The sequence below is a fragment of the Haliotis cracherodii genome, unplaced genomic scaffold, assembly GCF_022045235.1.
Source record: "Haliotis cracherodii isolate W230 unplaced genomic scaffold, xgHalCrac1.p SCAF_4, whole genome shotgun sequence".
In the NCBI taxonomy this organism is placed as follows: domain Eukaryota; kingdom Metazoa; phylum Mollusca; class Gastropoda; order Lepetellida; family Haliotidae; genus Haliotis; species Haliotis cracherodii.
The window spans coordinates 46752815-46768203 of record NW_027266297.1 but is presented as its reverse complement, the minus strand read 5'-3'; the positions used below and the strand labels follow the sequence as shown (position 1 = coordinate 46768203).

Below are 15389 nucleotides of genomic sequence, written 5' to 3'. Positions count from 1 at the left end.
CGCCCTAACAAACAGCAACACACACTCGGCCATACACCCTTTATAATAACCTCCAGTCAACCGTGACACATACGCTATGCAATTTCTTATTTGCTGACTAAATACGCTTCCTTCACGAATGTAGTTTAATGTGAGAAAGGGTGAAATATCTGACCTCTTTTAGCCCTTTAGTGCTTGGCATACAGTGCGTGTGTGCTTTCCCGTGCGATCGGCCCTGTAGACCCGCCAGACTTTAAATATATTGGCTCAGACATTGAGTAGTGTTCTCACGTACGTTATAGACACTCACGTACCTGACCAAGGTCGCAATCGATATGGTCTTTATGTGCAAACTCAGATTCTCGGTGTAAAATATGTTTTATGGAAAATCAATTCGGATCCAAAAGATTATTTTATAACATTGCCTAGTACAATCACAAATAGGGCTGTCAACATGAATAGAGTTATCAGAATACATGTAGATCATAAAAAGATTCAATCTCCCCCTACAGCTATGCCTCAGTTTGGGGAACAATATGGAGGATATATATCCATACACAAACATGTCAAGTCACGATACAGGTTAGGTGTTTTAAAACAAAAGATGTAATGTATCTTCATCAAAAGTATATCATATAAAATAGCATGTCGTTACCAGCTGTACATCATATATGTGATAGGTCGTTACCAGCTGTACATCATATATATAATAGGTCGTTACCAGCTGTACATCATATATATGACAGGTCGTTACCAGCTGTACATCATATATATGATAGGTCGTTACCAGCTGTACATCATATATATAATAGGTAGTTACCAGCTGTACATCATATATATAATAGCATTTAGTGATTAGAACTAAATGCCTTTATGTTAGGCTTGGCACAGTTGCTAATAATATTACAGCGAAATACCTTCATTCCGTGCGGCTACGTGCCGTTTTGCATGGTGCCATCGTCTCTGGCCTAGATCCGCTCTTGGCACGTCCGGTAAAGGAGCGTTTGTTTATATTTTCTATGACCTGTTGTAGCGTGACATCAGCTCACGCAGCACTTGCTCTCCAGCTTTCAGCCGTACAACACATAGTTATATTCGAGCATTCATCTAGAGTTCGTTGCAATTACCATTAAGAATGCCACCAAAAAGACGGGCCGCCTTAAATCACCGCCTCGTAAGGAGCGGGAAAATTGCCAGGAGGGAACCAAGTGTCCGGCAAGCGACATCGGCTACTGGTAAGTCACGGAGATCAGCTAGATCTCCATTGCACGGACCCCCCTTGCCAAGTGTACAAATAGCTGCTAACTTGCTAGTTGAAGCAGATGATTCGGACAATTCAAACGTTCTCCCGCGAGTCGATCACGGAGACATCGAAGAGCCCCAACAAGTGGTGTCGCCCGTTCCGTCGATGCTAGCTATATCGAGCCAACTCAACAGCATACTGGATATGCTAGGCAAACGGATGGCCCAAGATACTTCTCGGAGCTTTACTGGCATGCGAGGGGTAAGTACAAATGATCTGGGGGTAACGGGGTCGGTGGTATCAAGAAATCCCGATGTGTTGTCATTTAGCAGTGCACACTCGGGCGAGCCGGGAGTTTCCCGTGACGTCACACCACGTGCAGAGTCAGGAGCGGGGTCAACCAATCAGGGAACAGGGGATTCCCTGACCTTCCAGGCGGATGCTATCAGCGCTCACGTCCGTCAAGTTGTACGGGAGAGAGTATGGAGAGGGGAGTTTGTGGAGTTGACTACATTGTTGCCAGGCGCACAGTCGCATGACGATGACGATGCATTTAAGATGCAGATGGATTCGTCGGGTAATCTGCGATTCTCGCCGACCAAGCCGGCTAACGCCAGGGCATTAAGCATAGGCCAATGGACGTCAGCTTTCCACATATATATGAGCATTTACGTGGTGAAACATTTTTGTCAGTCCACCATACAGGGCATGTTGGCATACATGGAAACAATCCGTAATGCCGCAGTCCGCTCCGGGGGTTTTGGCTGGCCAAACTACGACCAGCAATTCCGACACCGTATGGCACGAGACCCAATTCGGGAGTGGGGCAAGATTGACGGTGAATTGTGGTTGAAGCACATGACACCGACTATGTCCCGTGTTCAAGAAAATAAGACTGAACGCTTTACAGTGCCTTTCAGCAGGGGCCGTGACTTTACAGTCAACGCATGCTGGGACTACAACAGGTCAAGGTGCGCCAGGCCAGAATGCAAGTTTATTCATAAATGCTCCAATTGTGGCGAGCAACATCCCGCCTATTCTTGCTTTCGCGCAAAGGGGGGTCGTAGACCCTCCAAACAACTTAACTCCACACAGGCGACCCATGCTAAAGGCACTGGCCCCAACCCCACTCATACTCACTAGATTAAAGCGACATTTGCAACTGTACAAGCATTCTAACCATGCCCATGCCATTTATTTATTACAAGGTTTGGAATCAGGTTTTCAACTGGAATATAGTGGGGCACGCCTAAGTCGTTGGTCTGAGAATCTACGCTCAGCCAGGGATCCCATTTTACAAGAGATAGTAGCTGCCAAATTGAAAAAGGAAGTACAATTAGGTAGGGTGGCAGGTCCTTTTGAAACGCCGCCCCTGCTGAACCTACAAGTTTCACCCATCGGTCTCGTACCCAAAAAGCAAACGGGTAAGAATCAGTCCTTGCTGGAGACAGACGATTTTCGTTTAATACACCACCTTTCTTATCCTCAAGGCAGATCAATCAACGACAACATAGACAGCGAAGCATGCTCCGTGTCATATGCACGGTTCGACGAGGCTGTCAGTATGGTACAGCAACTTGGTCCAAATGCTCTACTTGCAAAATTTGATGTGAAATCGGCTTTCAGGATTATGCCGGTACACCCTCAGGACTTTGAGTTGCTAGGCTTGTGCTTTCAAGGTAAATACTACTTTGATAAATGCTTGCCGTTTGGCTGTTCCATATCATGCTCAGTGTTTGAAAAATTCAGCACCTTTTTGCAATGGTGTGTCCAGCAAAAGTTGCCTAACGGCCAACTCATGCATTACCTTGATGATTTTCTCACAGGCGGAACTGCAGGAACGAAAGACTGTGGTGACAACCTTGATACATGTCTCAGTACTTTCCAGGAGCTGGGCGTACCCGTAGCACATGAGAAGACAGTAGGTCCAGCATCCTGCTTAACATTCCTAGGTCTTGAAATCGACACAGTCAGGATGCAGGTTAGAATACCACAGGAAAAGATTGTAAATATCAACGCCATCATACACGATATGCTGGCCTCAGGTAAGCACAAAGTGACCCGTAAAGCTTTGCAGTCTCTGGTGGGTAAGCTAAATTTCATGTGCCGGGCAATACCCATGGGTAGACCGTTTTGCCGCAGACTGATTGACGCCTATACAAAGGTAAGTCATCAAGCACACCGTGTTCGCATCACGCGGGGAGTTCGGGAGGACCTAGAGGTTTGGCTCGGGTTCTTGGGGGAATTTAACGGTGTGTCGGTTTTTCAGAATAAAGAGTGGGCTGACAATACATGTCTACAGCTGTTTACTGACGCAGCCAGCACTGTGGGGTTCGGCGCATACTATAACGGGAACTGGGCAAACGGGCTCTGGCCCCGTGAGTGGGTGGAGGACGGTTCGACTCGTGACATGACACTGCTGGAGTTGTTTCCGATTGTGCTGTCAGTTTGTCTGTGGGGGACAGCCTTTGCTAACAGGAAAGTACTTTTCTTTTGTGATAACCAAGCGGTAGTGTCAATAATAAATAAACAGTCTTCAAAGGCACCCAGAATCATGTCACTGATTAGGCAGCTAGTGCTGCAGTGCCTCAAACACAACATTTTGTTCAAGGCCAGATATATAACAACACACGACAATATTATCGCAGATGCACTGTCGAGATTTCAGTGGGAACGATTCCGCAATGCAGCTCCATCAGCCAATCTGCATCCCACACCACTTCCAGACAATCTCTGGCAGGGCTAACAATCGAGGCAGAGAGGCTCCTTCAGCGATCATTGGCGGCAAACACGTGGGCAACTTACCAGGCAGGAACCCAAGCATTGCAAGCATTCAGGGCATCACAAAACCTGGGAGATGTCTGGCCGGTTCCAATAGCTCATCTGGTACATTTCATTGCTCACCTGTCAGTGTCAGGACATGCACCGAGTACGGTAAGAACGTATATGGCCGGTATCTCAACGTACCATAGGCTACACAGCATGGAAGACCGCACCGGCCACTTTATTATTACTAAAATGATTACGGGGATGCAAAAGTGTCAGGGGAGGCAGGATCACAGAAAACCAATAACAATAGACCTGCTCAAAGTAATTGTAAACAACCTGCAATTTGTCTGCTCTTCTACCTATGAAGTAAGATTGTTCAAAGCAGTATATTGCTTGGCCTTCTTTGGTTTCTTTCGGGTGAGTGAACTCGTGCAAACCAAACTTTCTCAGCCAGGGTGCGCTTTCTTGGACCTAGAAGTCCAAGACACGTCTAAGACAGTAACAGTCGCTCTAAGGCATTCAAAAACGGACAGGCACTCACATGGCATAGTTGTTTCCATTTCCGCCATACCTGGCCACAATCTGTGTCCAGTGGCTGCAGTTAAAGCATACCTAATAGTTCGATCACAGGGTCAGACTCAAGCTTTCGTACACTTTGATAAATCTCCCCTGACCAGGTATCAATTTCAGGCCGTGCTAAAAAGAGCACTGGCGCATAGCGGCATCTGCACAGCAGCATACTCTTCGCATTCCTTCAGGATTGGCGCAGCAACAACAGCAGCCGGTAACGGAGTGAGTTCAGATTTGATACAGCACTTTGGTAGGTGGGGGTCAGAATGTTATAAAAGCTATATACGCATACCTGCAAACATTTAAATCGCCAACCATACAAGAACGGTTTTCTTCCTATTGATTCATGTTTTCAGTATGGTTGATTGGGTCCAGCTTCCTGACCCGGGCGAGAGAGCACCTACAGGACAGTGACTTCGGTATTCCAGGGGGATGTCTCTGGTTGGCAAGGGGCGGCATGAGGTGGGAGGAGCTGACCGAGCTGATAGATGCCCAGGTCAAAGCAATGCAGACACCACCAAAGGCGGTGGTGATTCACCTTGGTTCGAACGACCTGGGAAAGGTAACCACGTGTCAGCTATATCATGAGATCAAGCTGGCACTCCTGAGGATACACCTCCTCCTACCTGGTGCGGTCATTCTGTGGTCAGACATGCTGCCACGAAGGTACTGGCATGTAGCCAGCCGTGCCCGGGACCTGGACGGGGCCAGGCAGAAGCTGAACAGACGAGTCGGGAACAGGGCCCGTGAGCTTGGGGGGATACGGGTTCCCCACACAGTGTTCAACCGGCAGGAGCAGCAACTGTACCTGCGTGACGGGGTTCATTTGTCACCGGCCGGACTTGATCTTTTCACACAAAATATTGGCAGCTCCCTTTCCGCGGTATGCTTGTAGGAAACATTTTCAGTATAGGATAACACGGTGGGTGTACATGAGCGCGAATGGTCGTGGTTGTGGGGAAGCACCTTGGTGCTTGTGGCGGGGTGCTGGTGGACTGCATTACAAGTTACATTTGGCGTCTTGGGATACATCCCAAATTATAAATTATTTAGGATAGGGTTACCCGCTTTACAGCAGGAACCAATTTATCCATTCTGCTTTACAGCAGATGGCTTAGCGTCCGCTTTACAGCGGATGGTCAGCTTGGCAACAATAGTTGCCCTCGCTCATGGTTTGGCAATGGTACTTGCCTGGCAGCGATAGCTGCATAGCAACATGGGTTGCTTGGCAACGGTAGTTGCAGGGCAGCGGGCGCTGCATTGGTAAGCAACATGGGTTGCTTGGCAACGGTAGTTGCAGGGCAGCAGGCGCTGCATTGGTAAGCAACATGGGTTGCTTGGCAACGGTTGTTGCAGGGCAGCGGTTGCTGCAGTTGGGGTTGCTTAACAGGGGTTAAGCTCATTGCCGTAGTCCACCAGTACCTCCACATCCGCGACCATTTCATCCAATAATATCTCTTGTCTTAATTTGAAGCTCCGCTATCATGCATGATGGCGGAGCCTGTCATAATGGAGCCATGTCCTTATATAATAGCATTTAGTGATTAGAACTAAATGCCTTTATGTTAGGCTTGGCACAGTTGCTAATAATATTACAGCGAAATACCTTCATTCCGTGCGGCTACGTGCCGTTTTGCATGGTGCCATCGTCTCTGGCCTAGATCCGCTCTTGGCACGTCCGGTAAAGGAGCGTTTGTTTATATTTTCTATGACCTGTTGTAGCGTGACATCAGCTCACGCAGCACTTGCTCTCCAGCTTTCAGCCGTACAACACATAGTTATATTCGAGCATTCATCTAGAGTTCGTTGCACCCACCCACCCACCCTGTTATCCTTAATTCCAAGTTATTCAAGCTTTGCAGTTGTCAATTGGTGGAATTTTACTGGAGCATAATGTTTGTATATAATGATGTTGTCATGAATAAAATGTTGCGGATGGGCGGGGTGCTGGTGGACTGCATTACAAGTTACATTTGGCGTCTTGGGATACATCCCAAATTATAAATTATTTAGGATAGGGTTACCCGCTTTACAGCAGGAACCAATTTATCCATTCTGCTTTACAGCAGATGGCTTAGCGTCCGCTTTACAGCGGATGGTCAGCTTGGCAACAATAGTTGCCCTCGCTCATGGTTTGGCAATGGTACTTGCCTGGCAGCGATAGCTGCATAGCAACATGGGTTGCTTGGCAACGGTAGTTGCAGGGCAGCGGGCGCTGCATTGGTAAGCAACATGGGTTGCTTGGCAACGGTAGTTGCAGGGCAGCAGGCGCTGCATTGGTAAGCAACATGGGTTGCTTGGCAACGGTTGTTGCAGGGCAGCGGTTGCTGCAGTTGGGGTTGCTTAACAGGGGTTAAGCTCATTGCCGTAGTCCACCAGTACCTCCACATCCGCGACCATTTCATCCAATAATATCTCTTGTCTTAATTTGAAGCTCCGCTATCATGCATGATGGCGGAGCCTGTCATAATGGAGCCATGTCCTTATATAATAGGTCGTTACCAGCTGTACATCATATATATGATAGGTCGTTACCAGCTGTACATCTTATATATGACAGGTCGTTACCAGATGTATATATATATATATATACATACATGACATATCAATCACCTCATCGTCAGTAACATAAATAAAGCAAGTTGCCGTCAGTCACACATATATAGCACGGTGCCGTAAGTAGCACATATATAGCACGGTGCCGTCAGTAACACATATATAGCACGGTGCTGTCAGTAACACATATATAGCACGGTGCCGTCAGTAACACATATATAGCACGGTGCTGTCAGTAACACATATATAGCACGGTGCTGTCAGTAACACATATATAGCACGGTGCCGTCAGTAACACATATATAGCACGGTGCCGTCAGTAACACATATATAGCACGGTGCTGTCAGTAACACATATATAGCACGGTGCCGTCAGTAACACATATATAGCACGGTGCCGTCAGTAACACAAATAAAGCAAGGCGCCGTCAGTAACACATATATAGCACGGTGCCGTCAGTAGCACATATATAGCACGGTACCATCAGTAACACAAATAAAGCAAGTTGCCGTCAGTCACACATATATAGCACGGCGCCGTCAGTAACACAAATAAAGCAAGGCGCCGTCAGTTACACAAATATAGCAAGGCGCCGTCAGTCACACATATATAGCACGGCGCCGTCAGTAACACGAATAAAGCAAGTTGCCGTCAGTCACACATATATAGCACGGCGCCGTCAGTAACACAAATAAAGCAAGGCACCGTCAGTTACACATATATAGCACGGTGCTGTCAGTTACACTTATATAGCATGCCGCCATCAGTAACACGTATGTAGCATGCCGTCGTTAGTAACACATATATAGCATGCCGCCGCCGCCGCCGCCGCCGCCGCCTGTAAAACACATTTATTACTTGCCCATGAAGAGATCGCCTGTTTAATAAACATACAGCTGCATTACACATTGTGTAATACCAAAGCGCGTTCTTAAGCCCCCGTTACACTATCAACAACTTTGATTAAAAAAACTTGGTCAAAGAAAATTTTAGTAAAGTTTTCTTGGTCCAAGTTGGACTGTTCACACTCAAAGTTTTTGACAGGCCTCAAAGTTTTGGTGGGAATTATCTTGCAAAGGTGGATGCTCCTGACGAAGAATATTTTTGTTGTTCATATGTATTTTGTGTATTACCATGTTGAGAAGGCGGCGTCGGGGTAGGCAAAGGCATAATTAATCCCGAGAATGGCTGCTCGTTGTTGAAACAAATCAATTAATTCTTCGAACATCTCGTCAGTCCAAAATAGTTGACTTAATTTGACTTGACTCTATGCACTTCCGGTTGAAAGGGGTCGAATGTTCCTTGCAATCTGATTGGCTAAATTTGATCAACGTCATCAAACTTTGATCAAAGTTTGACGAGAAATGGGATCGGTTTCTCATTCTATCAAATACCCGTCAAAAAGCTCTTTTTTGACGGCATGTTACACTATCAAAAACTTGGTTAAAAAGGACTTTGACCAAGTTTTTTTTATCAAAGGGTTTGATAGTGTAACGGGGGCTTTATGTACTGCGGTAACAAGTTCCACAAACAAACATTGAAGGCTCTCAGCATCGCTTGGTTTATTCAACGGCATTACGTGAGGAGATGATAGATCAACGAGAGGAGCTCATGCACACTCAATAACCCCAGCAACCCCGTTGCTAGGCTGACGTCACATATGGCATTGTTTCGTCGGTGGATCTTGCAACAAAATTCTACAAATTACGTCATAGAGTATTGTGACGCGATTGTGAACTTTGTGGTGCAGGTCCCGTTCCACAAGGCGATCGTACTGTAGCGCAATGACAGCCATAAGTTTCTGTTAAAGTGTGTGAGCTACGATAACCAAAGCGCTACGATAACTTTGTGGAATTGACAGCTGAATTCTAATTAATATGTGACAACGTTTTACATGTTTGAAGTATTATTCTGTTGAATCAAATTGGACTATGTTGTGGATCGTTTTCATACCCGACAGTGAAATTCTTAAAAAAAAGTTATAAATGGCAAGTAATAAATAAAATACTAAACGAGCTCCCGTGCGATACCAATTTTATGAAACTCGTGATCAGTTCTGGTTCTCGCTTTCGCTCGTGAAATACCAGAGCTATTTACTCATTTCATAAAATTGGTATTACACGGGAGCTCGTTTAGTATTCCATATAAAGCATGCTGCCGTCAGTAACACGTATATATCAACATGCCAGTACTACGTATATTGATATGGTTTCAGCAGTTCGGCATATAGGCCTCTGTGATTTCAGTAGTACGCCACAGATACCTCTGTGGTTTAGCAGTAAGCTATATATAGTTCTGTAGTTTCAGCGGTATGCTATATATAGCTCGCTACTCAAATTCAAACTCTTTTCTGAATACTTTACGTCCGTTTCAAATACTTTTGTCAGCTTTGATGAGTAAACGTCACATACGGTAGAACAGGTGACAAGTTTATTTGCATCTTATGATTAGAAATCGTTCGTATAGTCCTCGCCATGTGAAAGAGAATCACGAAATGATGAATTAACAAATTGATGTTTATCGCAAGCAATTGGATATTTCTTGAAAAATGCACTTCACAAGTTTTGTCATTAGAGTAAGTAATACTCCTTATTGTCGGAATGAATCCTTTCACTTTATAAGTATTAACACACATGCAGCTATTATTTTATCATAGCGATATTTCGTGATTCTTATTGAAGTGGTCAGGACTATAGTATCGTAAGTGCATTTTTCAGCTTCATGAGCCTTATGGTTGCATTGGACAGGTCGAAATATTGACGGACAAAGCATCTTGAAATTGTTATAATATGGCTAGCTGGTGAATAACGACTTCATTTGCCAGTTCTCCTTTATATCCATGTCCAAGACACCAACGACATCTGTTGCGCAGTTGACCGTAAGCCCTGGTACAAAGGGAGAGGGAGCGAGTTGGGTTTAACGCCGCTTTGAACAGTATTCAAAATATATGATGGGACTCAGCTTAATGTGGGAGCAAAGCCCGATGTGATGCAGGTCTCAGACTTTAACCGCTTTGGTGAAACCCGCAAGCACGAGTGTAATGCTGACAAACCTAGAAACATAACTGGGGCAGACCGGGATTCAAACCCGCGATCATAGGTTATTGTACACAGAAGCAGGCGGAGTAATTGAAAAGGAAGATAAATATATTATCGTGGAGCAGTTAGAAAACAAGCAAATGGTTTGTACTTCTGGCGTGTTTATAGAACATGGCATGCTTGTGTCTTATCGTCATTAATTAGAATGCACAACCAGCGCAATCAAGCTGTTACGGTTAATATAACTTATATTAATGCAGCTTCTTTAATATACACCTGGAAAAAGTTAATCACCGCTCACCATATATTTCCAAACAAAATAGTAATTTGTGTGTCAAGAAATCAAGTAAAAAACACAACTTTGTACAACTTTAATAGAACATGTTGCAGTGTATAAAGAGAACAAGGTGTGCACGTTGACACAGGTGAACAGCTGTATATTTACAATACATTTATTATATACATTTGCATCCAGGACCTGACTGGGACAAAGGTGTAGCACGTATGATTAGCAGGGACTGGCTTGACGAAATGACGTAACATGTTCAGAAGCCATCGTCCGAATCTTCCCTGAGATCCAGGATAGCACACAGTGACTCCGTGTCTCTCGGTCTCCCGGCTCGCCCAGTGTCACACCCACTGCACTCACTCACCGACGGCTGCGACTCTGTAGACGCCACAATTACCACCGTCTTGTCTGTGGGTAGCTGCTGTGGAACGTTTCGATTGGCATCGCCAATTTCGGGGGAACTAGTCATGCTAGCACGCGCAGAATCAGCACCGGAAGTATACTCTAGAACGGGTTTTGTTATGCTTGAATTGTCAAAAGTAGGCTTAGTACTATCACTTCCGTTTACGGTGCCGTTGCTGCTTCCGGTGTCAGTGTTGCTCTCAGAATGTCTGTCGTCGGCAAGGTATGTTGAGTTAGACCGCAGTCGGACCCGTGGCAAGCCGAAACTTATGAACGTGGGCGCTTGTAAATGAAATCCGTCATTTCCGGTGACGTAATCATGCACTGCGCGCTGGAGAGCAAACTCTGACGCCTGTTTGGTGATGAGGAAATCCGGCTCAACCAGATTCTTCATGACAGTCTGGTGTTTCTGTAGATGACGCACGGAACCAGGGTAGCTGAAGATGCGATGACGCTTCTCAATCAGGTCAACCATAGCGTCATTCATCTGCGTCCTCCATTCCGTCCACTCGTGCAGGCCGGGCAGGAACGACTTGGAGAAGCCATGAAATACGTCATCGTGGTCCGCACATGATCCATCTTGGCTGGAAATATTCAACGAATTGACCAGTTACCTTAAATTTACCACTGGGTACATTTTATATAAGCCATATGGAAATAACTGGGCAAAGTGATGGATGGAACTGTTTCCGTCAGGTTAGGTTCGGTTTACCATGATGATTGTGCTGGTTATAGTCAACTGATCCATATTTAAGAATGGGATATTTTATTTTGAGCTTCCCAATACAAGTTAATCTCTGGATAAAAAATATTATTATTGTTGCATCCTACCTACAATCAGTTATGCTATACAAGCCATGTTGAAGGATGGAATATATATCTGTTTGCTGATGTACTTGAAGGGACCGGAATTCCTGGTAGGCCGGCTATAACCTATGCCTGTCTTGTAGGTGATCAAATGAATGAGGTGGTTAGACTTGTGACTTGGTTGTCATCAATGCATGGTACCCCGACCGCATGGATAGCTAATTATGTCTATCACTTTTTGTGAAGCGCGCGAGCACGGGTATGATTCTGACATACCTAGAAACAATTGGGGCTAACCGGGATTCGAAACCACGACCATAGGTTTCTTGCGTGCCCAAGGGACGCAACTCTGCACAGTGAATTGCGGCGCCTTAGACCTGGCCACCCGAGCCGCCATATCTGTCACTGATCTGTCCAGTTCAGACTCGATTGTCAGAAGGCCGATTACTCAGTCTGACTGAGGTGTAAAATATAATGTAAACTAAGTTGGGTGGTAAGACTTCCGCAAGTTTCCCCCTTCATATATATATATATATATATATATATATATATATATATATATATATATATATATATATATATATATATCGAAGAAACACGTTATACGTAAATATTTGTAACTCTTGGAGGGGGGTACGGGCGGAGGTCTTTCCACGAACTTGTCTGTACTTACAGCCAATGCTCTACATTCTTCCTAGTCTTGAGGATACTGCGGGGAATTGTGCCCTCACAAGACGTCCTCCTGAAACGAACAGTAAACAAAGCGTGGCTCGTTATGTGAGCATTTATCATATTATCATCGCTCTTGCTATGTCATATTGTGTACACGTTTCTATTTTTTCTTCTTAAAGTGGACGAAAGCAGGACGTACCTTGACGACAGCGACGACGAGCGGTCAGTGAAGGGCTCAGCTATGTCTAAGGTGACAGGGTCCATCTCAGTGTCCGAGAAGCGTACCTCGTTTCTGTAGCTGAGAGTGGACATAATATGGTCCAACAGTGTTGTCGTGATGTGTGTCTTCTTTGGTGTAATCCCTTGACTAAACGCCCGTCAGGCAGCCACCTCAAGGTCACTGCACAAATTCCTCGGGATTACCGCTCATTTAATGAATTACCTGGCGTCTGTTAGAGAATACATGCGACTATTCACAGGTTATTCTTACAATGGAATCATTGAGGCGTGTCGAAGAGAGAAGTGACGGACAATCCCGTGCTGACAGATTCTTTGTTGATAATAAGGCTAATTGCCAGTCTGTCAAAACATAATTTGAGTGACAAAAGCAGCTTGGCCCAGCCACACCTGACACCACGGCATCTGTTGTAACATCTTGTGACATCAGTAGAGCCGCGATGCAGCAACTATAATGCCATCAGTCAGCGAGCCGAATTTATCAATTTGAGTGATACAAATACAGAAGCAAATGGAAAGGTGTAACCATTATGACATATCAATATTTTCATTAATGTGAAATTATTATGACAGTTCAATTATTATCAAATTTATAAGGTTTATTAAAACAATTAATGCATGCTTTGTTCGAGGTACAGTTGTTTGACTTGTTGGTGCTATGATTGTGTGGCAGGTAAATTCTTTAAATTACAAGTTGTACCACGGATATACATGGAATTAGTTTTGAAATCGAAATGTATGAAGAGAAACGCAAGGCAACGAAAACACATCCCAGGAACATGTCTTACTTGTCAGTCATCACCAGGTAGAAAACCTTTGTTCCAGGAAAAGCCAACTGCAGATTTAAGAGATCTACACTAGCAGTGTTTGATAAACTGTGATGTCTCAGACAGTATTTGATGAAAGTGGGTGTACACACAATGTCTACATAATCGTGTAGTGTATCAGACAGTATTTGATGGAGGTGAGTGTACACGCAGTCTCTGCATGACTGCGTAGTGTATCAGACAGTATTTGATTGGGGTGGGAGTACACGCAGTGTCCACACAATGGTGTGGTGTCTCAGACAGAATTTGATGGGGGTGGGTATATATGCAGTTTCTAAACAACGGCGTGGTGTCTCAGACAGCATGTGATGGAAGTGGGTTTACAGGCAGTGTCTGAATAACTGTGTAGTGTCTCAAGCAGTATTTGATGGGGGTGGGTGTACATTCAGTATCTACACATTGGTGACGTGTCTCAGACAGTATTTGATGGGGGTGGGTGTACATTCAGCATCTACACATTGGTGTGGTGTCTCAGACAGTATTTGATTGGGGTGGGTGTACATTCAGTATCTACAAATTGATGTCGTGTATCAGACAGTGTTTGATTGGGGTGGGTGTACATTCAGTATCTACAAATTGATGTCCTGTCTCAGACAGTATTTGATGGGGATGGGTTTACATGCAGTGTCTACACAGTGGTTTGGTATCTCAGACAGTATTTGATGGGGGTGGGTGTGCATACTGTGTCTACACAATGGTGTGGTGTATCAGACAGTATTTGATGGGGGTGAGTGTACATGCAGTGTCTACACAACGGCGTGGTGTCTCAGACAGCATATGATGGAAGTGGGTTTACACGCAGTTTCTGAATGACTGTGTAGTGTCTCAAGCAGTATTTGATGGGGGTGGGTGTACATTCAGTATTTACACATTGGTGTCGTGTATCAGACAGTATTTGATTGGGGTGGGTGTACATTCAGTATCTACAAATTGATGTTGTGTCTCAGACAGTATTTGATGGGGGTGGGTTTACATGCAGTGTCTACACAGTGGTTTGGTGTCTCAGACAGTATTTGATGGGGGTGGGTGTACATTCTGTGTCTATACAATGGTGTGGTGTATCAGACAGTATTTGATGGGTCTGGGTTTACATACAGTGTCTACACAATGGAGTGGTGTATCAGACAGTATTTGATGGGGGTGGGGGTCGGGGGGTGGGGGGTGTACATGCAGTGTCTACACAATGGTGTGGAGTCTCAGACAGTATCTGATGGGGGTGGGTGTACATACAGTGTCTTCACAATGGTGTGGTGTATCAGACAAAATTTGATGGGGGTGGGTGTACATTCAGTGTCCACAATGATGTGGTGTCTCAGACAGTATTTGATGGGGGTGAGTGTACATGCAGTATCTACACAACGGCGTGGTGTCTCAGACTGTATATGATGGAAGTGGGTTTACACGCAGTGTCTGAATGACTGTGTAGTGTCTCAAGCAGTCTTTGATGGGGGTGGGTATACATTCTGTGTCTACACAATGGTGTGGTGTATCAGGCAGTATTTGATGGGGGTGGGTGTACATACAGTGTCTACACAATGGTGTGGTGTATCAGACAGTATTTGATGGGGGTGGGTGTACATTCAGTATCTACGCAATGGTGTGGTGCATTAGACAGTATTTGATTGGGGTGGGTGTACATTCAGTATCTACACATTGGTGTGGTGTCTCAGACAGTATTTGATGGGGGTGGGTGTACATTCAGTATCTACACATTGGTGTCGTGTCTCAGACAGTATTTGATTGCGGTGGGTGTACATTCAGTATCTACACATTGGTGTGGTGTCTCAAACAGTATTTGATGGGGGTGAGTGTACATTCAGTATCTACAAGTTGGTGTCGTGTCTCAGACAGTATTTGATGGAGGTGGGTGAACATGCAGTGTTTACACAATGGTGTGGTGTCTCAGACAGTATTTGATGGGGGTGAGTGTATATGCAGTATCTACACAACGGCGTGGTGTCTCAGACCGTATATGATGGAAGTGGGTTTACACGCAGTG

General features: G+C 45.1%; 2 protein-coding genes and 2 pseudogenes across 2 annotated transcripts; 3 read left to right on the top strand and 1 right to left on the bottom strand.

Moving 5' to 3' along the window:
• The first annotated feature begins 846 nt into the window (after nt 1–846).
• Nucleotides 847–2544, top strand: LOC139479828 (uncharacterized; annotated as a pseudogene).
• A 407-nt stretch (nt 2545–2951) lies between these two features.
• LOC139479829 (uncharacterized) lies at nt 2952–4056 on the top strand (annotated as a pseudogene).
• Nucleotides 4057–4214: 158 nt separating this feature from the next.
• On the top strand, nt 4215–7041 carry LOC139479830 (integrase/recombinase xerD homolog). Its single transcript, XM_071262723.1, has one exon. It carries the CDS (start codon nt 4241–4243, stop codon nt 4865–4867), a length of 627 nt encoding a protein of 208 aa, XP_071118824.1. The 5' UTR covers nt 4215–4240; the 3' UTR covers nt 4868–7041.
• Nucleotides 7042–10701: 3660 nt separating this feature from the next.
• LOC139480316 (uncharacterized) lies at nt 10702–12638 on the bottom strand. The gene is made up of 3 exons (XM_071263369.1): nt 12526–12638; nt 12328–12396; nt 10702–11431 (listed from the first exon to the last, which is right to left on the bottom strand). Exons 1-3 carry the CDS (start codon nt 12636–12638, stop codon nt 10702–10704), a joined length of 912 nt encoding a protein of 303 aa, XP_071119470.1.
• Nucleotides 12639–15389: the final 2751 nt, after the last annotated feature.